At 38.7% G+C, this 27,598-nt stretch overlaps 1 protein-coding gene across 4 annotated transcripts in view; it reads right to left on the minus strand.

The window, feature by feature from the left end:
• The window catches only part of RUFY3 (RUN and FYVE domain containing 3), a 102,148-nt gene that overhangs the window by 10,640 nt on the left and 63,910 nt on the right, over window positions 1–27,598 (minus strand). For 2 of the 4 annotated variants that reach the window (XM_025385059.1, XM_025385060.1), the window contains 10 exons: window positions 27,347–27,470; window positions 25,534–25,595; window positions 23,494–23,559; window positions 20,068–20,137; window positions 15,659–15,751; window positions 13,910–13,993; window positions 9,549–9,716; window positions 8,929–9,026; window positions 4,607–4,726; window positions 3,614–3,713 (listed from right to left, as the gene is read on the minus strand). In XM_025385059.1, the coding sequence (XP_025240844.1) occupies window positions 3,614–3,713; window positions 4,607–4,726; window positions 8,929–9,026; window positions 9,549–9,716; window positions 13,910–13,993; window positions 15,659–15,751; window positions 20,068–20,137; window positions 23,494–23,559; window positions 25,534–25,595; window positions 27,347–27,470 (985 nt within the window). Of the gene's footprint in view, window positions 1–3,613; window positions 3,714–4,606; window positions 4,727–4,953; window positions 7,294–8,928; window positions 9,027–9,548; window positions 9,717–13,909; window positions 13,994–15,658; window positions 15,752–20,067; window positions 20,138–23,493; window positions 23,560–25,533; window positions 25,596–27,346; window positions 27,471–27,598 lie in introns of those variants that run through there. The other 2 variants (XM_025385062.1, XM_025385061.1) reach the window with 1 other exon arrangement.

Here is a 27,598-nt window from a genome sequence, read left to right on the forward strand (position 1 = left end):
TTACAGGCGTAAGCCACAGAGCCTGGCCAGGTGCTGGGCAGTTTTTAGGGCTACATTTTTTTCTGTGGCACACACACCCACTGCTGCTTGCCTTCAACTGTTGCCTATGTGCATCCAAAAGTGGAATGTGTATTCTTTTTGTTTGTTTTTTGAGACAAGGTCTCATGCTGTTGCCCAGGCTGGAGTGCAGTGGCATGATCACAGCTCACTGCAGCCTCGACCTCCTGGGCTCAAGTGATCCTCCCACCTCAGCCTCCTGAGCAACTAGGACTATAGGCACGAGCCACCACACCTGGATAATTTTTAAATTTTTTTGTAGAGATGAGGTCTCCCTATGTTGCCCAGGCTAGTCTCTTACTCCTGGGATCAAGCAATCTTCATGCCAACGGCCTCCCAAAGTGCTAGGATTACAGGTGTGAGCCACCCAGCTGAAACGTGTGTTCTTACACCACTCAAGTATCAAGGAAGAGAGGTCAATACTTATCCTCCTGGAAATGCCACTGCAAGTAACAACTGGAGATTGAAAAACTTAAAACCTCACTTGAAAAATAGGGTGAGATAGGTCAAGATTTTAAGTAAACTCTTGTAAGCCTTTTAGATTTTATGTTCACTAAATTAAAATAATAAAGATAGCATGCTACAGAGAGTGGTTATTTTAATTATATTTATTTATTTATTTATTTTTGAGATGGAGTCTCGCTCTGTCGCCCAGGCTAGAGTACAATGGCATGGTCTTGGCTCACTGCACCCTCCGCCTCCCAGGTTCAACTAATTCTCCTGCCTCAGCCTCCCGAGTAGCTGGGATTACAGGAGCCCACCACCATGCCTAGCTAATTTTTGTATTTTTAGTAGAGACGGGGTTTCACCATGTCGGCCAGGCTGGTCTTGAACTCCTGACCTCGTGATCTGCCCACATCGGCCTCCCAAAGTGCGGGATTACAGGTGTGAGCCACTGTGCCTGGCCTAGAGTGGTTCTTTGTACACTTTAAATTATTAGTAGTGATACTATTTAATAAATTTCCACATACCATCGTTTTCTACTTGCCAGTAAATTAGCAGCTCACTCTCTAGAAATTTTAAATAGTTTATGAACTCTTCCTGCTTTGTTGTATACTAGAGGTATTCAAAAAGTTCATGGAAAATGCATATTACAAAAAGACTGTGCATGGACTTCAAAAATTTTTTTGCAGCAAAATAAACTTGTACTAACTTATTTTAATATATCTGACCAGGATTTGGTCTGAGTCACTAAAAAGGATAAGATATCAGTTTGAAAAGAACCCCTGGCTGGGCATGGTGGCTTGTGCCTGTCATTCTAGCACTTTGGGAGGCTGAGGTGGGCATATCGCTTGAGCCCAGGAGTTCAAGACCAGCCTAGACAACATGGCAAGACCCCGACTCTACCAAAAAAATACAAAAATTAGCTGAGCGTTGTGGTGTGTGCCTATAGTCCCAGCTGCTCGGGAGGCTAAGGCGGGAGTATCACCTGAGCCTGGGAAATCGAGGCTGCAGTGAGGCATGATCGTGCTACTGTACTCTGTTCTAGGTGAGAGTGAGACTCTGTCTTAAAAAAAAAAAAAAAAAAGAAAGGAAAAGAAAAAAGGAAGAGCCCCTATCAGAGTAACATGAATTCTGCTAAAATTGAAGCAAGAACAAACATCAAATTCATGGTGAAGCATGGATGGAAGAATTGTGAAATTACTGATGCTTTACAAAAAGCTTTTGGGGACAGTGCCCCAAAGAAATCAGCAGTTTACAAAACGATAACTCATTTTAAGAAGGGCCAGATGATGTTGAAGATGAAGTCTGCAGTAGCAGACTATCCACATCAATTTGTGAGGATCTTATTCATGCTCTAATTAAAGAGGAACAACGATTAACAGTAGAAACAACAGCCAATACCACAGATATCTCAATTGGTTCGGCTTATACAATTCTGGCTGAAAAATTAAAGTCGAGTAAACTTTCTACTTGATGGGTGCCAAAACTGTTGTGCCCATATCAGCTGCAGACAAAAGTATAGCTTTCAATGGAATTATAAACAAGTGGGATCAAGAACCTGAAGCATTTGTTTGAGAAATTATAACAGGAGATGTAACAACTTCATAGTACAATCCTGAAGACAAAGCACAATCAAAGCAATGGCTATGAAGAGGTGGAAGTGGTGCAATAAAAGCAAAAGCAGACAGGTCAAGAGCAAAGGTCATGGCAACAGTTTTTAGGGATGCTGAAGGCACTTTGCTTGTTGACTTTCTGGAAGGCCAGAGAATGCCAACATCTGCTTATTGTGAGAGTGTTTTTAATTTTTTTTTTAATTTTTTGAGACAGAGTCTTGCTCTGTCACCCAGGCTGGAGTGCAGTGGTGTGATCTTGGCTCACTGCGACCTCCACCTCCCAGGTTCAAGTGATTCTCGTGCCTCAACCTCCCAAGTAGCTGGGACTAGAGACTAGAGGCACATGCCACCACACTCGGCTAATACTTGTGAGTCTGTTTTGAGAAAGTTAGCCAACGCTTTAGCATAAAAATGCCCAGGAAAGCTTCAACAGAGAGTCCTATCCCACTAGAAATATGCTCCTAACTCATTCCTCTCATCAAACAAGGGCAATTCTGTAGTTACGATGGGAAATCATTAGGCAACCACTTTACAGTCCTGAGTTGGCTCTTCTGATTTCTGTTTCCTAATCTTAAAACATCATTAAAGGGCACCAATTTTTCTTCAGTTAATAATGTGAAAAGATTATATTGATATGGTTCAATTCCTAGGAGCCTCAGTTCTTCAGGGATGGCCTACATGACTGGTATCATCACTTACAAAAGTCTCTTGACCTTGATGGAACTTAGGTTGAGAAATAAAGTTTATATATTTTTACCTTTTAATTCCATTTCCCAAGATCTTTTTGAAGTCCCCTTGAATAGTAAGTATACACAGGAGGCAATTTTTTCACTGTTTGTCTGTCACATAAACAGTTATTTCATGTTTTGCTGATTTCATTATTTCCTGGGCCCCAGAGATGCTTTTACCCAATTTTAGCTCCTTCACCACTGTAGATCTCTCCTTCTAAGATTATTATGTGGAAATTCCTACTTTTGCTCTTTATTCTATATTACCTTCCCTTCCTCAAGCCTAGTTCCCGCTCTAATTATTCCCATGAGAAGTTCCTTAAGGATACTCAAAGTGAAATCCTCATGATTTGAAAAAGATATACAGAAGCAAATCCATATTGTGGAAAATTGTTAAAGGGGACTTCAGGGTTGGAGAGGGATTATTATACTATTTTATTAAAATTATTATTTAGCAGAAATCCAAGAAACATATATTTTTGTTAAGACCTCAAAATAATCTTACTTAAAAAATTATTAAAAGGGAAACAGGGTCCCTGTGATTATTAAAATCCCCCTTTCCAAATGAAATCAAGTTAGAGAAAGTATCCTACAGGCAGACCCAGAATCAAGCTTTCATCTGTTTACACAATTACTGGTTTGCTATCCATATACTTAAGGACACAGTCACTAAGTATGTGATCTGTAAAGGAAAACTGACAGGCCTATCAAGGTAGCCTCTAAAATTTAAACTGAAATTAAGTAAAAGAACAAGGGAATAGCAAATATTACCATCTTGGATTCTGGCTTCTGGGAACCCCTTCCTGGGATGCTCCTGTCGTTTTGTAATCTTCTTTCTTTTTCCTGTTTTAGTTCTAACTCAAGCTGGTTCCTGAGTAAGTTGGAGAGGAAAAGGATGAAAAATTGGAATTCTATACAGACATATTCTCTAAAGAATGCCAACCCCTTGTTTTAAAGTGCAGTAATTAAAAATGGGTAATGGCTTGTTGTCAGAGAGACAGGTTTTTAAATGATAATGTTGCCACTTCTAAGCTTAACTATGTGAATCTGGACACATTTAACATCTCTAATCTCTACTTTTTTTTGAGACGGAGTCTTGTTCTGTCGCCCAGGCTGGAGTGCAGTGGCATGATCTCCGGTCACTGTAACCTCCGTTTTCCAGGTTCAAGCAATTCTTCTGCCTCAGCCTCCTGAGTAGCTGGGATTACCGGCACTCACCACCATGTCTGGCGAATTTTTGTATTTTTAGTAGAGATGGGGTTTCACCATCTTGGCCAGGCTGGTCTGGAACTCCTGACCTCAGGTGATACACCTGCCTTGGCCTCCCAAAGTGCTGGGATTACAGGCAGGAGCCACTGCGCCCAGCCTTAAGCTCTACTTTAATCTGAAAGTGGAGGCAATAATATCGCTAATAGGGTTGATATGAAGATATTATGAGAGTTTGCATGTGAAGTGCTTTGTAAAGTATCTGGCACACAGTAAGAATTCAGGAAATATTATATATTATTATTAGTGTTATTTTGGCTAATAATTACTATTTATCTGGGATCTTGGGCTCTAAGTTTCTAATTCTTTGATCACAAAGCATGTTGATCGGATTTGGGGAATGTTGAAGTACGTGAAGCTTTCTGAATTCCAATTCCAGAGAAGGGACATTGCAAAGACAGAGCCAACCTGGCTGTAAGTCATGAGACCCCTCTTCTTGCTGTCTACCCTAAGAATTACCCATGACCACCCTGTCGGCTCAAGCTGCCCCCTCTTCACCGCTGCCTGGTGAGCTCCTCGACTTCCAGCTGCAGACTGTTGATCTTGTCTCCAAAGTCCTGTTTGAAGAGCCGGTTGTCCAACTCAGCAGACTGGCGGCTTCGCTCAGCCTGGCGCAATCTGGATGTGAGCCACATGAACTTGTGATAAAAAACAAAAGCCATGGTGGGGAGAAAGACCAAGTTCACAACACAACATAAAATAACCCAAGGAAGAATGCACAGAGAGACAGAGAGAGTAAAAAAACTTTGCAGGACACAGGCAAAGAAATTATGAGGGGGGGAAGATGGAAAAGAAACAAATTCTAAAGAAAAGTAAGATGAAGGTGAACCAGGCAGAGGAAAAGCTGATTTTCCATTTTTTTTTTATTCTAGTACTACAGTTTACAGCCATTAGATGATAAACAATAAAACATCACTTTTTAGAAAATCCATATCCAAAGCCAACCTCAAGTACACAGTAATTTAAGTTAAATCCACTTTTTAAAAAAATTTCCTAATAGGTTTGGTACTTAATTTTTCTGTTTTACACACATAACTGGAACTTGTAAACGGGCAACTACCTTCTTATATGTGGAATTATAGTTTTTTCTTGTCCTTTCCCCCAAACCACATATATTAAATCATGGGACATTATATATCAACCCTCACCCAGGCTTTGGGTTATTCTATAAGGAAAAGCCTTTGTCAGAATTTGGCTGTCTCCTTCCTTTCCCATTCCCACAAAAGATGTGTGACTAAGTGGACAAAGAACTCAGCACTGGGCCTGTTTAAGACTCTGACCATATTCTCTAGAAGATTCTGATGGATGTTTTCTTCTAAATATCTTATAACTTTGCACCTATACAGAAGCATGTTTTAGAAGGTAAAACACTTGGGGCTTTATATGATAGAATTTAGAAGCATGCTATGTGTAGGTTTTAGAAAGTTTAATTTTGGTATTTGATCATTCCTTCCAAATGCTCATAGAAAAGGCAACCCATCACCACAAAAGGATGATGAGGAGAAGAATATAGTAGGAGCTTTGTTTATATAGGTGCAAATTATAAGAATTAAAATAAGTTCAAGAGCACAGGATCTTCCACTTCCATGAAGTTGGTTTAAACATATGTTCTTTGACTTGATTTTGGTTCAAGTCCAATCTGTGCAGGGACCTATATAAGCACACATGGAATCCATCGTACACTCTTAATTCTGGTTTTGCCAAGAAAAAGATAAAGAATTTTAAGAGCTGGAAGCGAAGGGGTTATCTGTGTCCCCACCTAAGCAGCTGAAATGCTGCAAAGCATACCAGAAGGAAAAAAAAAGAGAGAAAAAAACCCAAATATTTTGTTAGGACCTTTTGAAGGAATGAAGGCTTATGTAAAGCCCATCTCTTCAAATCAAAAATCATCTTAAAAATTAAAGTATTTATAGGATTATTTACAATGTTAAAGCCTAGAGAGGGTTAGTCTGTGGTCATTTATAAACAGAAGCCCTGCTAATATTGCTTGTGGATATCTACTGGGAATCTGTATTTTTGTACTAAATAATAATAAAGAATGTAAGTTTATCATTTATTTCCTATTCTGAAATGTTCTTCTAATAATTCAATTATTAGCTTCCCAGAACCTTTAGCAAACCTCCATCTGAACAAAAAGTAACAGAAACTTTTAAGTAAATGTTTCCAGGTAAGAAATGACAGGCCAGGCAGAATATCAACATTCATGTCTATACCCTGTCCTTTTTATTCCAATAAGAAAAGCAGGATATGAAAAATGGGTACTGCATCATTTTTTTAATACGAGAGGAGTGTTTCTATTATAATCATTCTCTCTGAACTGCCTAAGTAGGAAGCAGAACTGCAGGAAAATGGCAGAGGTAGAAGATGACAAACATAAGGAGGGTTTCCCCAAGTGTCCACATTATTATGTTATCATAAGTTACCTAATTACTAACTTCATCTCTATATATTTTAAAGAAATATAAGGATGCTGTTTTTTCTTTTTTTTTTTTTTTTCAAAAGTCACTAAGGCAAAAAAAGTTGCAAGCAATCTTGGTTACTGAGAATAGAAGTGTAGTGAAAGTGAAATACTAAGTACTATCCTTGTCTTGGGGATTAAACCTACATAACAAAAGTGAAAAGGGGTCATGGTCTAAGAGACACAGAACTATTTTAGAAGAGTCTGAGTTCATGTGGTAGTTACCTCTAGTTCATTACACTGCAATGGCAGAACAGGCTTGCAGATACAGACATGAACAATGCACCGAGAATCTGATATTATCAACGATTGGGTTGTAAAGGCATCATTAATATATATACAGAGCTTCAATTCCCTAGGCTTTTTCAAAAAAGTGGTATTTTTATTTATTGGTCAACTCAGAAATAATTTCTCAAAGTTTACTCAGCTTTTAGTTAGGAACTTATACCAATTTTTCTAACCCTGGGGAGAAAACAATACGAAAAACACCCAACCTACATCTCCAAATGGTTTTTTAAAAGTCCAACAAATTCAAAGTCAACTTTTTGGTGACATTTTAGAGAGAATCAGAGCTTAAATGTAATAGCTTTCAGATTTCTTCCTTTTACAATGAAGTTGTGATATCAGACTTGCAACGTGCCAACTGAAAAATGCCTAATGATGTTTTGGGATCAGTTTATTTGCTGCACTATTTAAGGTCTTTGCCTGTTTCACCAAATCCTTTTCACTAAATAAAATAAAAATGACAATGAAGTGAAAGGGGAATGAGAAAATGGATAAACAGGAAACACAAAAATAGCAAGAGAATAGGTCAGCTTAATATTCAAAGAGATGTCATTTTTTCTTTCTGTTTGCTTTAAATTCCAAGTCAAAGCATCATTGAAAACGAATTTGATACATTTCACTTCAAAAGCACAATTTATGAACAGTAAAATCATTTTGTTAAATCATAAACATGTAACTATGTATGAGCAAGTATATAACCGTCTTTCCTAGGTAAGACTGATACATTTTTATTTGGCTATATAAGAGGTTTCAGGCTTATTTACAAATTTGCCATTAAGTTTTGAGTAAACATTAATATGCATTGCTGTTCAGGACCCTTACTAGTTAAGAATCATCTGAATATAAGAAGTCACCCATTAATCCATTCATTCATATATCTGCTGAATGAATGCTTATATATTCAAAGCACTGTGACAGATCTAATGAGGGAACTCAAAAGATTAGTTAACTAATCTCAGGGAGCTTACGCTCGCATCGGAGGACACATATATAAAGGGTTAAAAGGTAAAGTAGACAGTGAGAAGAGCCATAAACAGTATAGATAAATATGAATATGAAGCTATGGGAATTCCCAGAAAGACAGATCATTTCTAGCTGCAAAGAGGTATCAGAGGAAACTTTGGGGAGGTGGCATTTGAGCCTAAACTTAAAAATGAAGAATAAGGGAGTGGGAAGAATTAGGACATTTCTAATTGGTGGAACTATTGGGAAAGAAATGAATGAGAAAACTGGGAAGTACGTCCAGGGACCAGTAGTTTAGTTTTGCTCAAGTGCAAGAAGGGTGACGAACAGGTGTTGAAGGTAGAAACATCAAATGACCTTGGGTGCCATGCCACATTCAATCTTGAAGACTCAGCCATTTCTCTTGGCTGCTGAGCTGCCAGACAGAAAATGGTGGTTTCACACAAACAGAGAAAGAGAGTAGCATAGGAAGAAGATGTGCTCTGGGCAGCCTAAATTGTAGATACTGGTGAAAGATAGCTGCCCAAAGGATGAAAACTCAAGACTGGTCTCCAGATGAAGGTAAAAGCTGGGGAAGCACACTGGAGGTGACAGTGGAAGCTACAGAACTACCCAGGAGAAAGAAAAGGGAGATAAAGAGAAAAGGATTAAAGAAGGGAAAGATCCAGAATAGATCCTTGGAGGACACCTATCTCTCACTGCCTCTATATACCCCAGCATCCAAGTATTCAAAGACTTTAGTGATGAACAATAAAATCACAGAATTACATACATATATTTAAGAGTCCTTTCATGCTTTTAAGTATCCTTCCCCTAACACATGATTCTGATAAGGGTTAAGAGTTCTGATGTTCAAAACAGTCATCAAAGGCTGACCTTTCCTTTTTTTTTTTTTGTTTTTTAAGGCTAGTCAAGTAACTGACATTTCCTAAAAACATTTCAGTCATACCTTAGAAAACACACATAATATTTAATTGGCTTTTTTTCCTACTAGAATGTCTTATGCTAATTTGGAAGAATTTCATATATTTTCTATTTGCAAATGTACAGCACATTCTCTTCACTATCAGCACTGACAACCCAAAGTGTTTCATTAAAGAACCAGGACTTTTACCTTTGTTCAAGTTGTTTAATGGTAGCAGCCATCTGATTAGTCTTCTCTTCCAAGCGACTGTTTAGTTCACTTTTCTGTTTTACTCCTAAGTCTGAACTCTGTTATGGAAAATAATGATAAACAACCTGTATAACATAAATCCTAAAATTACAACCACACATGCCTTTTGAATCTAATGGTAAGTGGGAAAACAGAAATGTTCATATATTTCGATATCAGTTAATCCTCAAATGGAAAAAAAAGCAATTTATCTAAAGTTAGTACTGTTATTTGCAGGGTTATCACAGTAATAGTTCATCAATGTATCACTTTCCAGTGTAAAAGCTAATAGAATATGTAACTCAGCTGGCATAGTAGACTGCAGAATAGAAATTATACTATAGGATAAAAAAGACCCTCACCCTCTATTATAATGTGAAAAGTGGTCATGGTTTTCTATAACAGCCATACAGGATCCCATGACGGTCTGATTCTGAAAGTAGTTTATTGGCAGCTAGCATTAAAATGAGATGTGATTCTTTCCTCTTGTAATTAAAGTGTGATTCTGGAGGATAAGATGGGAGAAGGGGAGCCCCAGGATTTTAGAAAGCCAGTGAGTCTATTCCTCATACTTCCCCTACCTGCAACTTAAAGGCAAGTTCGTGCTTGAGAGCTCTGAGGTCATCCAGCTGCTGCCGAAGAGATACCAGGGCATCCTGCTTCTCACAGACATCCTTCTCCAGCATCTTCATAGCCAATTCCATCTCCTGCCTCATGCTGATCTGCATCTCCAGCTCTTTTTCAACATCCTGCCCCCAAAGGTAAGTAAATTGCTTACACTCTGTTTCTTCAACTAAGTACAAACCATAATATTTCACAGGAAAAAGTATACCAAAACTCTCAGGTCGAATATTCTAGCAAAATAGCTTAAGCTACCATTCATTTTCAGAAACATTAACAATAATTAATTGATAATGAACAATAATTAGAATACACAATAACATTTGCCCAATAATGTACAAATCTGAAAAACCTGCTAAGCCAAAGGTAGTGCTATTTAATATGTCTAAAATATACACATATTTGAGACACTTCATTAGACCTTAAGACAACTGATGGTCATATCTTATTATAGAAATATACATACAGGATTACAGCAGTCAGCACAAAATGAAGCAGTTGCAATCCTCCTAAATGTGAATGTTGTTGATATATTCAAGAGCCCAGGGAACCCAGAGGACCATCTGGGTCCCTGGGGTAACATCGCAATTACTGAGGATGACTAGTATGGTTAAGAGGCTAACAGAAATTTTTTTTTTTTTTGAGATGAAGTCTAGCTCTGTCGCCCAGGCTGGAGTGCAGTGGCTCGATCTTGGCTCACTGCAACCTCCACCTCCCGGGTTCAAGCGATTCTTCTGCCTCAGCCTCCTGAGTAGCTGGGACTATGGGTGTACGCCACCACACTCGGCTAATTTTTTTTATTTTTAGTAGAGACAGGGTTTCACCATGTTGATCAGGCTGGTCTCAAATTCCTGACCTCGTGATCCGCCTGCCTCAGCCTCCCAAAGCGCTGGGATTACAGGCGTGAGCCACTGCGCTCAGCCGCTAACAGAATTTTTAGTTCACTTAACATGATACCTCTTTTTGTCTCAACCATTATTACTGCAACATTATTTGGGTGATCAAAGACAGAAAGACATGAGGATCTTCTGCATCTGTCTTGTGCCTTGGGCTCACCTAGGACCTCGCCTACTTTCTTAGTTTCCTTCCTTCTTAACAAACATTTGTCTTACTGTGATAAAAGGATATGAATTTTTTTTTTTTTTGAGACAAAGTCTCGCTCTGTCGCCCAGGCTGGAGTGCAGTGGCCGGATCTCAGCTCACTGCAAGCTCCGTCTCCCGGGTTTAGGCCATTCTCTTTCCTCAGCCTCCCGAGTGGCCGGGACTACAGGCGCCCGCCACCTCGCCCGGCTAGTTTTTTGGTATTTTTTAGTAGAGACGGGGTTTCACTGTGTTAGCCAGGATGGTCTCGATCTCCTGACCTCGTGATCCGCCCGTCTCGGCCTCCCAAAGTGCTGGGATTACAGGCTTGAGCCACCGTGCCCAGCCAGGATATGAGAAATTTTAAGATTTTTATTATGTGCCACTTCACTGAGATTCTCGTTTTACATGATTAGCATTATAGAAAACGAATCATACCCCTTCTTAAAATGCTGACATATATTATTTCTGCGACCTTTCTTATGAAAAGTATTACATTTTCAGATCTCAGTCACAAACACATAGAAGGCAAACGCTAAGTATTTTAAGGATGTTAAAATAATACCACTTTGCTTTCAAAAAAATCTGAAATTCTGGCCAGGTGCAATGGCTCACACCTGTAATCCCAGCACTTTGGAAGTCTGAGGTGGGTGGATCACAAGGTCAGGAGTTTGAGACAAGCCTGGCCAATGTGGTGAAACCCCGTCTCTACTAAAAATATAAAAATGAGCTGGGTGTGGTGGCAGGCGCTTGTAATCCCAGCTATTTAGGAGGCTGAGGCAGGAGAATCTCTTGAACCTGGGAGGTGGAGGTTGCAGTGAGCTGAGATTGCACCACTACACTCCAGCCTGGGCAACAGAGCAAGACTCTATCTCAAAAAAAAAAAAAAAAAAAAAAAATCTAAAATTCTGTTATATTCTGTCAATTTGTAACATATATATATTTTTGAGACAGGGTCTCCCTCTGTCACCCAGGCTGGAGTGTAGTGGTGCAATCTCAGCTCACTGCAGCCTTAACTTCCTTGGGCTCAGGTGATCTCCCTCCTCAGCTTCCCAAGTAACTGGGAATACAGGCATGGACCACCAAGCATGGTTAATTTTGTAATTTTTGTAGAGATAGGGTCTCCCTATGTTGCCCAGGCTGGTCTCAAACTCCTGAGGTCAAGCGATCCTCCCAAAATGCTGGGATTACAGGTGTGAGCCATGGCGCTTGGCCTGTAATAATTTTTTAGTACAAGTTAAGTCACTCCTTACTTTCAGGCTCCTCCTTATTCTTAAAGACTTTCTGGGGAGCTCCTTGTGTTTGTTACACTATCTAAACTCCAGGAAGAGTTAATATGTGAAAACCAGGGGTTATTAATATAATAACACTAGCACCTGGAGAAAATCCAGTATAGGAACAGTATCCCTTATTATAAATTCTTTTTTAAAAAAGTGTGATTGACACATAGTAATTTATGGTGTAGAACGATGCTTCGATAATATAAAAATTGTGTAATGACCAAATCAGAGAAACGAACGTATCTATCATCTTAAACATTTATCATTTCTTTGTGATGAGAATATTCAAAAGTCTCTTTTCTTTCCAGCATAAAGAAAAGACGAATATTTAAGGTGATGGGTATCTCGAGAACACTGATTTGGTCTTTACAAATTACATGAGTATATTAAATTATCATATGTACCCTGGAACTATGTATATCTATTATGCACCAATAAAAACAACAACAACAACAACAAACCTTTCTTCTAACTATTTTAAAATGTATACTAATATTAACTCTAGTCACCACACACTATGCAACAGAGGACCAGAACTTATTCCTCCTATCTAACTATAGCTTTGTACCTGTTGACCAATCTCTTACTATCCCCTGCTTCCTCTCCCCGTAGTAACCACCACCTTACTCTCTACTTTTATGAGAACGTTTTAGATTCCACATGAGTGTTATCATATGGCATTTCTCTTTCTGTGTTTAGCTTATTACACTTCACATAACGTCCTCCAGGTTCACCCATGTTGCCACAAATGACAGGATTTCATTCTTTTTTATCGCTGAATAGCATCACATTGTGTTTATGTACCATGCTTTCTTTATCCATTCACGTGTTGATGAACACTTAGGTTGATACCATATCTTGGCTACTGTGAATAATGCTGCAATAAACATAGGAGTGCAGATTCTCTTTGACATACTGATTTCATTTCCTTTGGATATATACCCAGTAGTGGGATTGCTGGATCATATGCTAGACTGATTTTTAATTAATTAATTTTTTATTTTTTCAGACAGAGTCTGGCTCTGTCACCCAGGATGGAGTGCAGGGATACAATCTTGGCTCACTGCAGCCTCTGCCTCCCAGGTTCAAGCAATTCTCCTGCCTCAGCCTCCCAAGTACCTGGGATTACAGGTGCATACCACCATGCCTGGCTTTTTTTTTTTTGTATTTTTAGTAGAGACAGGGTTTCATCATGCTGGTCATGCTGGTCTCGAACTTCTGACCTCCTGTGATCCATCTGCCCGGCCTCCCAAAGTGTTGGGATTACAGGTGTTAGCCACTGTGCCTGGCCCGATTTTTAATTTTTTAAGACAACCTTCACACTGTTTTACATAGTAGCTATACTAATTTATATTTTCACCAGCAGCGTGTAAAGGTTCTCTTTCTCTACATCCTTGTCAACACTTATCTTTCAATTTGATAGTTGCCATTCTGATTAGAGTGAGGTGATATACTCTCTAACTATATATTTATATGTATTTTTTTTAATTTCTAAAAAATCTTAAGACTAATACTGGATGATAAGTTTTCCATTTATATCTAAGACCATAATAAATCAGAAATAACAGCTAAAAATAAAATAGAGTAATCCTACATTAACGATTCCTTGTAAAGAAAAGAGGAGCCACCACTCCAAGAATCTTTGCAGGGATGAGGACTTAGGTAGGATTGAGACTGCATAGTTTAAAAAAGTAGGTTCTGTACACTTAATATTGTTGTAATACAAACTACAAAAGCAAAAAAATAAAAATTAACAAAATCTTATTGTTGAGAATACTCAGAAAAAGATTGAGAAAATATGATAAGGAATGTGGTTTAAAAAGAGATAAACCATTTTATAGGATCTATAGTTTTTTAGAACACTACTGATATTTCTAATCTTAGTCTGTATGATAAAACGTGTAAGTGGGCAGTTACCTTTTAATATATTCCTGAACTATTAGAAATTAAGCAAAGTTTACCAATCGTAATTGTGTCTCTTCTTTTAAATGCTTTCTTGCTTCACTTAGTGCTTGCCCTTCTGCAGTTCTGTCTTGCTTGGGACCCTCGAAAAGATAAATAACATTGTACATATTTAAGGATTTGATCTATACAGAATTAATAGACACTAACACTGCTACTTAGTAAGAAAAAAAGATCATACAGAAGCAGGTATAATAATGAACAAACACAACAAAGAAATTGAAGAAGTCTAGTATATTTTTAAAGGTTAAGCTGAATTGGGGGTTTCCTGACACTTTATTTAAAATCCTAAAATAGGTTATCAAACCAGATGGTAGAAGTTTTAAAAATCAGCCTCTAAAAACAACATAGTATTCATTTCAAAATAAGAGTTGGGTTATAGGTTTTTCTTTTTTCTTTTTTGAGATGGAGTCTCACTCTGTCGCCCAGGCTGGAGTGCAGAGGCTCAATCTTTGCTCAGTGCAACCTCCACCTCCTGGGTTCAAGTGATTCTCCTGTCTCAGCTTCCCGAGTAGCTGGGATTACAGGCGTGTGCCACCATGCCTGGCTAATTTTTGTATTTTTGGTAGAGACGAGGTTTCACTATGTTGGCCAGGCTGGTCTCGAACCCCCGACCTCAAGTGATCTGCCCCCCTTGGCCTCCCAAAGTGCTGGGATTACAGGCGTGAGCCACTGCACCCAGCCCAGGGGCTATAGGTTTAAATGTTAATACATTCAATCTCCAGAGAATTCACAACTCGTATCTTCAACTATCCAGCGAGATCACAGATAAAAACAAGCAGGTCATAAAAAAATTATTCTGAGCAGTCATGAAGTCCATGCATTAAAGTCAATCACTTTACTCATGGAAAACTGCTTTTGTCCCCTCGCAGAGCCTAGTAACTCTTTAAGAACAATTTTAATAACTATGGATTTGAATTCCTAGGGACAGTAGATTAGAAGCATGAAGATAAAAGGAAGTAGAGAGATCATCCTAGAGATAACAACACTAAGCATCAATAAAAAGTAAGAGATGCTAGTGAATACAAAAAAGATAGGGAAAAAAACCATCCACAGAAATCGGGGAATATTTAAGTGTAGGTGTCAGAAGCTCTATCAATTTCAATAGCCTCCTAAAGTGGCACTATTATAATTTAGCAGAGAATTGTCAATGTTGGTAATTATGATCCTCAGTCATCATAAAGGGCTAAATGTATTAAATTATGTCCTTAATTAAGAAGGCTCGGAATTGTACAAAACATAAAGGTTTACAAAATTCTAATCAGACATGTATAAAAAGTTTGGTGCTTTAAGGAATTAAGTTATCTAGAAAATGACATGTATAAAAAGTTTGGTGCTTTAAGGAATTAAGTTATCTAGAAAATACATTTATATGGTAGCTCTTTCCCAGTGATATATAAATGAGGTGTCACTTCTTATAAAACAGTAACATGGTGTAAAAGTAATAGTATATTTAACATAACAAATTGTTAAATACTGTATGAATCATTAGTACATAAAAACAAGAAACGGAATTAGACTATTTTGTGAAGTCTCTAAACAGATGTAGGTGGCTGTGAAGCCAAGAAGCATCTTGTAGGAAAAGGCGCATAACCCTCCCACAACCTTCATCACACATGCATGGAGTCTAAATAAAAAGTGTACTTGATACAGGCCAGCTGATTAAAATAGTCCTTTAGAGACTCCCCTTTACCACTAACAAGTTGACATGCTCTCAATGAATATTTTATAAATCCAGTAAGATTAACCTTCCGATTGGATTCCAGTATGTAGGAACTTTCCTCTTTAACTCGTTCCATTTCTTCTTGTAAGGTAATGATCCTGTTGTTTGCAACTGCAAGCTGTGGATAAAATTTTAAAAATAATCCTTTATGTTTTTAAAATTAACATAGTATAAGATAATTTACAATCTGCTAGGATGTAATTCTCGGGCTTGGATATTCTTAGAAAGCAAGCAAGCTATAACCCAATAAAAATGTTATTATAGGAACTCAAGAGAAATATTTTTCTTTCTTTATTTTTCTGAGACAGGGCCTCGCTCTATTGCCCAGCCTGGAGTGCAGTGGCATGATCTCGGGTCACTGTAACCTCTGCCTCCTGGGTTCAAGTGATTCTCATGCCTTAGCCTTCCAAGTAGCTGGGACTACAGGCATGTACCACCATGCCCAGCCAATTTTTGTATTTTTAGTAGAGACAAGGTTTCACCATGTTGGCCAGGCTGGTGTTGAACTTCTGGCTTCAAGAGATCTGCCCACCTCGGCCTCCCAAATGCTAGGATTATAGGCGTGAGCCACTGCGCCTTAAGATGATCTCAAGGGTGTTCTTATAGATATACACATATTTAGTAAGAAAAAAATATATTTATTAAGAACGTCTATTTCTAAAATGTTTAATAAAGGGGTCCTGTCACACCATGGAACCCATGTGACAAACCTTCTATAAGATCTTTTATAGATGATTTCTTAAAAGATTAAAGACATGAACTCCAAAGTTCTCATGCTAAAAATCCCATTAAGCATTGAGGAGATTTTTCATTTCAACACCTAAAAAGATCAGGTAATGTTATTAGCAGTAAACTGCTATGGGGAAACATTTATATCTCTTTCTTAGAAGGAAAAAGTAAGGTGGAAACACTTTTTCCTTCTCTGCATCTACTAAACTCCCAGAGAATGTGAAGGTGCCTGCAGGAGGCTGGGAGGAATAACCAAGCAGGCTCCTCTCAGCCAGGCTAGTCTCCTTCTCAATTCTTGTCTCCTCACTAGCAATAGGTTCAGGCTTTGTTCAGTTCCTGTACTAACATGGTAAGCACAGAGAAGCTCACGCTTTCTGGGGGCAGGCCTGAAAACCCAGTTCTCTTTCAGATCCTGTGGCCTAAAAATGTACAAGAAACCAATTCTGGGCAAGTAGGTCTCCTCTCTAGATCCAAGTATGCCCTCAGGCAGGTTGTTCCAAAATCTTGATTTAAGAGAAACTATTGGGCAACCTGATTATGGCTGCAGATCACAGGAGGTTTTCCAATTCATCTTTACCAAAAATGAAGTAGACATTTATTTATCTATCTATCTATTTATTTATTTGAGACAGGGTCTCCCTCTGTTGCCCAGGTTGGAGTGTGGTGGCACAATCTTGACTACTGCAGCGTTGGTCTCCTGGGCTCAAGCAATCCTCCCGCCTCAGCATCCCGAGTAGCTGGGACTACAGTGTGCACCACAACACCCGGCTAATTTTTTTGGTGTAGAGATGGGGTCTCACTATGTTTCCCAGGCTAACCTTGAACTCATGGCCCTAAATGATCCTCCTGCCTTGGCTTCCAAAGGGCTGGGATTACAGGTGTGAGTCACCATGCACGGCCTGAAGTAGATATTTATATCTGCATCTGCTTAATTCTTCTTAGTCTGTCATTCAGATTCAAAACCCAGGAGGGGAAAAGAGGGCTGCCATCTTTCTGACTGGCCTTTTTTTTTTTTGAGATGGGGTTTCGCCATGTTGCCCAGGCTGGTCTTGGAATCCTGGCCTCAAGCGATCCACCCACCTTGACGTCCCAAAGTGCTGGGATTACAGGCGTGAGCCACCGTGCCTGGCCTTACTGGCTCTCTTACACCCAAAACGGAAATGGGAAAAGGCAGAACTAATCCCATCTGCTTTCTTACAGCATATTTTCTTTAAGAAAGTAAGTGTTGTTGGTAAAATAAATAAGTAAATGAATACATAGTATTAATATAACTCTAAGGAAGACAAGTCTTATGACTGAGGGAATAAAATTAACAACTATATTTATTGAGTGCTTATGATGTGTTAGGTGCTGTTCTAAGCCCTAATCATGTATTAAATCATTTCATTCACACAGCAATCTCACAAAATGTTATTATTGCTATTTCCATGTTACAGATAAGTAAATCAAGGAATAGAAGCTTAAGTAATTGGCCCAGGATTAGAAGACTAGCAAGTGGCTGGGTGCGGTGGCTCATGCCTGTAATTCCAGCAGTTTGGGAGGCCGAGGTGGGTGGATCACCGGAAGTCGGGAGCTCAAGACCAGCCTGGCCAACCTGGTGAAACCCTGTTTCTACAAAAATACAAAAATTAGCCAGCTGTGGTGATGCATGCCTGTGGTCCCGGCTACTCAGGAGGCTAAGGCAGGAGAATTGCTTGAACCAGGAGGCGGAGATTAAAGTGAGCCGAGATGGCGCCGCTGCACTCCAACCTGGGTGAGATAGCAATACTCCATCTCAAAAAAAAAACAAACAAACAAAAAAAAAAAACCAAAAAACCAAAAAACAAAAAACGAAAAAGAAAAACAAAACAAAAAACCCCCAAAAAACTAGCAAGTGCCAAAGCCAGGACATGAACCCAAGTAGCCTAACTTTACAGCGCATGCTTAATTGCTATGCTGTACAGATTCAACAAAGTAGCAACAGAATAACAGTAAAAAGTCTGCACTGAACATTCCAAAAGTCTATCTGATAAGATTCTAAGGACCATAAGCACAAATTAAAGTTTTAAGATTTATAAAATTTAAAAATTTTTGTCCAGAAGTGAAGGCCACAGAGCTGAGTAATAAAAAAGGTATTTTAAAACTATAATAATGAAAATGTTCATTCTAAAGAAAAACCGATTAAAAGCATCTTCCTGACTAGTGCTTCAATTTGATTTTATTTAAACTAAATTCATCCCATGGGGTGTAAGGGCATCATTACAATTAGAAATAAAGAAGGTGGGCCAGGCCCAGTGGCTATGCCTATACTTCTGGCACTTTGGAAAGTCAAGGCAGGCGGGTTGCTTGAGCTCAGCAGTTCAGGACCAGCCTGGGCAACATGGCAAGACCCCCTCTCTACTAAAAATAGCCAGGTGTGGTGGTGCATGCCTGTGATCCCAGCTACTTGGGAGGCTGAAGGTGGGAGATCACTTGAGCCTGAGGGGCAGGGGTTGCAGTGAGCCATTGTGCCACTGCACTACAGCCTGGACAACAGAGTGAGACCCTATTTCAGGAAAAAAAAAAAAAAAAGAAAAAGAAATAAAGAAGGTAAACTCTTTGCCATCTGGACAATGTTATTTAGTATTTTTCATAAAAACATATAATGCTCTTTAAAGAAAAAATATCTGTAGCTAAGGCTTTGGCAAGTTAAGGAAAAAAATCTTTTTATTAGAAGTAAAACATGAGGTTATTTTTCTGTTCTTATTTTAGGGACTTTTCTAAGAGTTTTCATATTCTTATCTGATCTTCAGAGTTAATTGTGAGGCTGAAAAGGAAGTATATTGTAAACACTCATTTTCCAGTGATGGAACTGAGTCCCTTGGAGGTTAAGTGACTGACTTACTCAGGAGCACATGAGTTACATAAGCATGATTTGTAGGCAGGGATTACAGATCTTCTGAGCAGTACCCTTTACCTTATCTATGTAACTGTTCCAGGAAGAAAACAAGGACAAAGGGAGTGTGGAGTTTGCCAATTTGGAACATAAATCAATGTCTGGCACATATAAATATTTGTCTAGCTCTTGCACATAAACAGTGTGTGAAATATTCACTGAATGAATAAATGATGAATATGCTATATGCTAAGCATTTAGTCTAAGCTAGCCCAGACAAAACATGCACACAAAAGAAACCAAGATACGCCATCAACCAGGCAACATGCCCCTACACAGTCTAATTGGGTAAATGAGATCCCGCAATAAGCCAACTGGCCATTCTAGTCAGAATAAGGAGTTATGGGCCGGGCGCGGTGGCTCACGCCTGTAATCCCAGCACTTTGGGAGGCTGAGGCGGGTGGATCACCTGAGGTCAGGAGTTCAAGACCAGCCTGACCAACATGGAGAAACCCTGTCTCTACTAGAAAAATACAAAATTAGCAGGGGTGGTGGCACATGCCTGTAATCCCAGCTACTCGGGAGGCTGAGGCAGGAGAATCGCTTGAACCCAGGAGACGGAGGTTGCGGTGAGCTAAGATCGTGCCATTGCACTCCAGCCTGGGCAACAAGAGCGAAACTCCGTCTCAAAAAAAAAAAAGAAAGAAAAGAAAAAAGAATAAGGAGTTACGTACTACAGTTGATATTCTTTGAAAAGTCAAGTTCTTTCTTTCCAAGGTTACATAAAAATTATTAGTTCTACTAATGCATATTAAATTCTATAAGTCAATCAAAGAATTTCCAAAACTTACCTCCTCTGTCAGTTTAGTGTTGGATTTTTCTAGTGCATCTACTTTTGCCTGAAGGTTGTTTACAGTAGCACTATAAAGAGAAAAAAAAAATATCACTTTTGAAAAACAGACAATACCCCGTACCTTCCTTTTTAAACGCTTCACACTTATCCTTCACTGTCTAATGTTCACAATTTTTAATTTTATTTTATTATTACTTTTTTAGACGGAGTCTTGTCGTGTCGCCGAAACTGGAGCGCAGTGGTGCGAGACTACAGGCATGCACAACCAAATCCAGCTAATTTTTGTATTTTTTGGTGGAGATGGGGTTTCACCCTGTTGCCCAGGCAGGTCTCAAACTGCTGACCTCAAGTGACCCACCTGCCTTGGCCTCCCAGAGTGCTGGGATTACAGGCATGAGCCACTGCGTCAGGCCTTAATGCTCACAAATCTTGACCTCTAAGCTTACAAAAGGCGTTATCAGCTTTAACTGCTGTATCTTTGGCATTTGAGTTTTAATTCAATAAGTATTTATTCAATGAAATAAAAGAGTTCATTCCCTACAGAGTAAACTTTAAGGTTTATCTACATATGATAATAACAGGCTATAAGAATTAAATGCTTACATGCACCAAACCGTCTTGTAAATTATGTTATTTGCGTTATTGCATTTATTCCTTTCAACAACCCTTTATGTTAGGTATTCTCATTTACAGATAAAGAAACTAAGGCATAGAAAGAGTAAATAATAGTGCCATTGTTTATATTTCATTGTGAACTGTAACCATGTCTTTGCTTGGCTAACATCTGCATAGTTCATTAAAGTCATTATATTAGTTCTTGGTCTCCAGAGAAAATGTACTTAAATTGTTTTGAATTTGCTAGGTGGAACCAAGACTACTTAAAACTTTACTGATAGTATAATCACAAGTTTTACTTAAATTAAAAATGTCTATTTTTCATAAGAGAACTACAAACAAGATAATAATTTTTTATTTTTTTTGAGATGGAGTCTGGCTCTGTCGCCCAGGCTGGAGTGCAGTGGCCGGATCTCAGCTCACTGCAAGCTCCGCCTCCCAGGTTTAGGCCATTCTCCTGCCTCAGCCTCCCGAGTAGCTGGGACTACAGGCGCCCGCCACCTCGCCCGGCTAGTTTTTTTTTTGTATTTTTTAGTAGAGACGGGGTTTCACCGTGTTCGCCAGGATGGTCTCGATCTCCTGACCTCGTAATCCGCCCGTCTCGGCCTCCCAAAGTGCTGGGAGTACAGGCTTGAGCCACCGTGCCCGGCCAAGATAATAATAAATGAATGTATTATTATTCAAAATTATTCAGTAGTCTTAACATAACAAGAACATCAAAGTACTTGAGAATACCAATAGCTTTTGGATAGCTCTCCTCAGGCGAGAGGAAACTGTTTTATGTTCCGGAAAGTTCTGAAAATACAGTGGTCCACTCTTATCTATAGTTTTGCTTTCTGTGGTTTCAGTTACCTGCACTCAGCTGTGGTTCAAAAATAGGTAAGAATAGTACAATAAGCTACTATTCTCCCTCTGCGACTTTCTTGGGCAAAGCTGGGCATGTATTTTTTCTTACATGTAAATAAGGATTTTGATAGACTCATGTATAAACATTTTGTTTAAATCCCAGATAAGATATCCAAATCTGATATGTGCTCTCTATGAAACAAACAATAGAGGGAAGTCTGAGTATGTTCAAAAAACACACATAAATAAGGATTATCCAGTAAGGATTTTTATTTCTCCTAAGATAAAAAAAAAAAGTGAACATATATACAACACTGAATTGTCATAAGGACAGTGGCCCTTAGAAAATCTTTTGGAAATAATGATTTCTCAATGCACAAAATCTTGAAACTGGTATTTCTAATGCTTTCTTTCTCGTTCCTTCTCTTTCTTGTTTTGTTTTGTTTTGAGACGGAGTCTCGCTCTGTGGCCCAGGCTGGAGTGCAGTGGCGCGATCTCGGCTCACTGCAAGCTCCGCCTCCAGGGTTCACGCCACTCTCCTGCCTCAGCCTCCTGAATAGCTGGGACTACAGGCGCCCGCCACCGCGCCCGGCTAACCTTTTTGTTATTTTCAGTAGAGACGGGGTTTCATCGTGTTAGCAAGGATGGTCTCGATCTCCTGACCTCGTGATCCACCCGCCTGGGCCTCCCAAAGTGCTGGAATTACAGGCGTGAGCCACCACGCCCGGCCTCTTTAATTTTTAATTAAACTTTAATGTTTTATTCACTGTGCTCAGACATAGAATAGCCATAGTCATTTAAAGACAATAATAAATATAAATACAGAAAACTGAAGGGGGAAAAAAACCTGAGAAAACTAGGAAGAAGTTCAATGAAAAGGAAATAAAAGGATGTGTTGATTTTGAGGCAGACACTACATTCATATTACTTTTATTATAGTCTATTGTTAAAATTGTTTTATTTTATTATTGTTGCTAATCTCCTACCTTGCCTAATTTATAAATTAAACTTAAACATAGGTATATATGTATAGGAAAAAACATAGTATATACAGGGTTTGGTACTATCTGTGGTTTCAGATATCCTTTGGCGGTCTTAGAATGTATCCCCTCCACATAAGCGGGAACTACTGTACTTTGTGACTACTTGGTGAATTAACTGCAATAATGGCAAAGAAATTTAATTTATATATTAAATTAATGCTATTAATTCAATGTACAAATGAGAAATGCAGGCAAGCAAAGTATGTATCTTTTTTTTTTTTTTTTCAGGCAGGGTCTGGCTCTGTAACCCAAGCTGGGGTGTAATGGCAAGACCAGGGTTCACTGCAGCCTCAACTTCCCAGGCTCAAGTGATCCCCGCACCTCAGCCCCACAAGTAGCTGGGATTACAAGCGTACACCCAGCTAGTTTTATTGAACTTTTTAATAGAGACAAGGTCTTGCTATGTTACCCTAGCTCGTCTTGAACTTCTGAGCTCAAGCAATCCTCCTGCCTTGGCCTCCCAAAGTGTTGGGACTACAGGTTTTGAGCCACCACACCTGGATGATATGATTAATTTAAAGGTACTAATGTAACGAGTGGTTTACACAAGATCAGCCCTGAAATATGCAGCTACATCTACTCAACTGAAAAAGCCACCCATTTCAACTGTATGTCACATATTTAAAAATTCTTAACTGAATGTATTTATGTATTTAATCACTAGAGTTATAATTACGTACATAATATTATATACTGTTATTTTATATTATATATAACATTATATACTGCCTTTCACTAAAGGTCACCAAAACTGTTAAATGCTCTTTATTTATCTAGTGCCTAACTCAGTGCCTGGCAAGCAGGAATTCTACAAATATTTGTTGAACGTTGTCTGAATTTATCCTCACTGCTCATCATCTTACTCTTCCCTTCTCCTTCAACAATTCCCCAGTAAAGTAATACATTTATTCATTATTTACTTTAAATGTCTGTTCAGTTCTTCTACATAGTTCTTCTGGTCCAGAATTGCAGTAATCTGACCGTCTCTGGGAGAAGGGGAAGAAAAGAGAAATAAACTAAATAACATAAGAAATACCAAGATCCCAACCCCACCTCACCCCATCTTTTCATAAAACATGAGAAAAAAATTGTGGCACAGATACACTGAACCGTAAGACAGATCTGATGTAAAACCCTATTGACATATTAACAAGAGTCAGGAGTTTAAAAATGACAAAACCCCACACTAATAAAGCTCTTGTTGTAGCTTACAAACCTTAGTATTAATAATTTAGGTCACAGGTATGATGTTGCAATCTATTAGACGCATTTAAAGGATAAAAATTTTCTTGTTAATAGGTTTTTCAGCTTCAGTAGTAGTACTTAATAGTAACAATTTCCAATCGTCATAGGACTTGAATTAAGCTCACTCTGATATAATATAGCTGTTCTCAAGGGCTAAATATTTGTCTGTAAGTGCTATTTAACATTTAAAGTGGCCGGGCGCGGTGGCTCACGCCTGTAATCCCAGCACTTTGGGAGGCCGAGGCGGGCGGATCACGAGGTCAGGAGATCGAGACCATCCTGGCTAACATGGTGAAACCCCGTCTCTACTAAAAATGCAAAAAATTAGCCGGGCGAAGCGGCGGGCGCCTGTAGTCCCAGCTACTCGGGAGGCTGAGGCAGGAGAATGGCGTGAACCCGGGAGGCGGAGCTTGCAGTGAGCCGAGATCGCGCCACTGCACTCCAGCCTGGGCGACTAAGCGAGACTCTGTCTCAAAGAAAAAAAAAAAAAAAAAAAAAAAAAAAAAAAAAAACACATTTAAAGTGAATGGTTAAAAAGACTTTCATAAAGATCAAATGTTCATTATATATATTACATACATTTAATATTTTATATATTATGTATATTTAATATTTTATATTTAATATTTCATATATATTATATATATGGATTTTTTGTTTTGGTTTGGTTTTTTTAAGACGGAGTCCCGTTCTGTCACCCAGGTTGGAGTGCAATGGTGTGATCTCGGCTCACTGCAACCTCCGCCTTCTGAGTTCAAGTGATTCTCCCGCCTCAGCCTCCCAAATAGCTGGGATTACAGGCACCTGCCATCATGCCTGGCTCATTTTCTTTTTTATATTATTGTAGAGATGGGGTTTCACCATGTTTCCCGGGCTGGTCTCAAACTCCTGATCTCAGGTGATCTGGCTGCCCTGGCCTCCGAAAGTGCTGGGATTACAGGCATGAGCCACCATACCCAGCCCAAATGTTTATTATTACATGAAAAAAAAAACTGGATAAAGGAGGTTGGCAACTACAACCAACTAATCTATAGTGACAAAAGATAAACAGCCAGATTTTTCAGCTGACAGATAAAATTAAGGCCCCAAACTTATACAACTACCAAAAGAACAGTGAGACAATCTTAGCTCTGTGTCAAAAATCAAAAACATCAGACTAATTATGCTTTCAATGGCTACACTTATAAAGAGAATAGATGTGCTTCTGATCTCTAATTACTAAGTACCCTAATGAATATTTTAAAACTGTTTAACATAATTTTAGATTTACAAGAGGAGGTATAAAGGCAGTACAGAATTCCCACGTACCTTCACTCAGTTTCCCCTAATGTCAACATTTTACATAACCTCACGGTGCATATTTCATATTGCCAATTTTAAGCAAACTGAGAATGCAACTCCTCTGGTCAAAATGACCATGTTTTTAAACCCTACTATAAGACATAGAGAATTGGAATCCTTTAGAAAATTTTTATTTTCTTTGCCCCTGAACCACATAGCAGGAAAATCATTAAACAAACAAACAAAAAAGCCCTTTTAGGGTTTAGTGGTAGGCATAATAGTCAGATATTTCTGGCAAGACTTTATTAAAGCTATATGATCAGAAATTCTTTCAGCAAGTCTGTTAAAACAGTATTGTTGTAAACTTTAAATACTACCAAAGGAAAAAAAATACTACATCAGGAGAAAAGAAACCTAATTTTATTGGTACGTACCCTTCAGTACCTTTACTGCTGTTCCCATCCTTGAGATACATTGAAAAATCTATAACTCCAACCTACAGAGAGAATTTTCAGGTTTTAACATAAAATTAGATATTCTTTACAAGACATAACACAATATCTCCTTCTAGGCACTCAAAACAGTAATACAGTCCTGACACTTATTAGGAATGTATGATTAAAAATTTACTGTTTTACTTTCAGTTTAATCAAGAACTAACAAGGGTGGGAAGTAAAGAATCAAGATTATGTCAATAAGACTAGAAGACCAGATCACAACTAAGACAGTCAACGGAATACTTAATATAAATAAGGTCTAAAGTTTCTTTCTCTTTTGCTTATTTCGGGTATTCCGCTACTGAATCCCTGTTCATTTTTCGATATAACTTTTTAAAAATTAGCACATTTCCCCTGTAGAAGTTTCAGAAAATACAGCTAAACAAAAGGGGAAGTAATATTAAATCCCAACCACCATAGATGACCATTGCTAACATTTTGGTGTCTATTCCTCCAAACTTTCATTGATGTACACATCTTCATTTTTCAAGATTGCCATTTTATGATTTAGCTTCTTTCTTTTTAAAAATCCACGCCAAAGGCCAGGCACAGTGGCTCACGCCAGTAATCTCAGCACTTTGGGAGGCCGAGGCGGGTGAATCACCTGAGGTCAGGAGTTCGAGACCAGACTGACCAATATGGAGAAACCCTATCTCTACTAAAAATACAAAAATTAGCTGGGCATGGTGGCACACGCCTGTAATCCCAGCTACTCGGGAGGCTGAGGCAGGAGAATCGCTTGAACCCGGGAGGTGGAGGTTGTGGTGAGCCGAGATCTCGCCGTTGCACTCCAGCCTGGGCAACAAGAGCAAAACTCCATCTAAAAAAAAAAAAAAATCCACACCAAGAATATCGTACTTCCCTTTCTATTTTACCAGAATAAAACATAACAGAAGTTTGTGATAGAATTTCATACAGAAAGGGTGAGAAGTAATTAAAGTGAAAATATTATTTATTGGGCAATTAATGTATACTAGGCCCTGTTCTAACTGCATTACATCAAGAAATCTGAAACAACAAGAAACTAAGTAATTATAAAATATATTCAGCTAGAAAATGAGGAAGCCAGAATCCAAAACTAGACAGTTAGCTTCAGAGCCTTTACTCTTAACTACCATGCTTTAATGGCCTTTAGTACAGTTGGCTCTCCTTATCAGCAAGTCCTAAAACCCAGGGACACAGAGGGCTGACTTTAAGGGGCTTGAGCATTGTGAGTGTTGGTATTCACAGAGGTCCTGGAAACAATCTCCTTTGGAAACTGAAGGACAACTGTCCAGTTGATCCCTGAACAACAGACTTTGAATTGTGCAAGTCCACTTATATACTATATATATACAATATAAAATATGTATTTATATTTATATTACATTATATTTTTGAGACAAAGTATCACTCTGTCATCCAGGCAGAAAAAAATAAAGGTTTTCCTCCATCTCTGCCACTCCTGAGACAGCAAGACCAACCCCCTCCTCTTCCTCCTCGTCAACCTGGTTAGTGTGAAGGACCTTTATGATGATCTGGTTCCTTTATGATAATTCATTCATTTAAATGAATAGTAAATATATTTTCTCATCTTTATAATTTTCTTATAACATTTTCTTTTCTCTAGCTTACTTTATTGTAAGAATACAGCATATGAAATATGACACATACAGTATGGCCTAATTTGATTGCTATAACCTAATCAAATCCATTTCTGAGATACCAGAACTCAGAGTGACACGCATGGTAATGAGTCTCTTTCCCATACCTGAGAGTCCAAGTCTTCTCCTTTCATACAGAAATTGGCATCAATGACATTCAGACCCACCAACAGACCAGCAATTATGGCTCCTTCTTCTTCCATCATGAGGGCATTGGGTTCATAGAATTCACTGTAAGAGAAATCCATGGAATTCCTTATTGTAACAAAAGTCTCAAAAATCCAGTGACGTAATCATGAGACAAGGACAAAAACGCTTGCTTCATGGTTGATTATAGTCATCTACAAAAATAGTTAAAA

Source organism: Theropithecus gelada, chromosome 5 (genome assembly GCF_003255815.1).
Source record: "Theropithecus gelada isolate Dixy chromosome 5, Tgel_1.0, whole genome shotgun sequence".
NCBI classification, from domain to species: domain Eukaryota; kingdom Metazoa; phylum Chordata; class Mammalia; order Primates; family Cercopithecidae; genus Theropithecus; species Theropithecus gelada.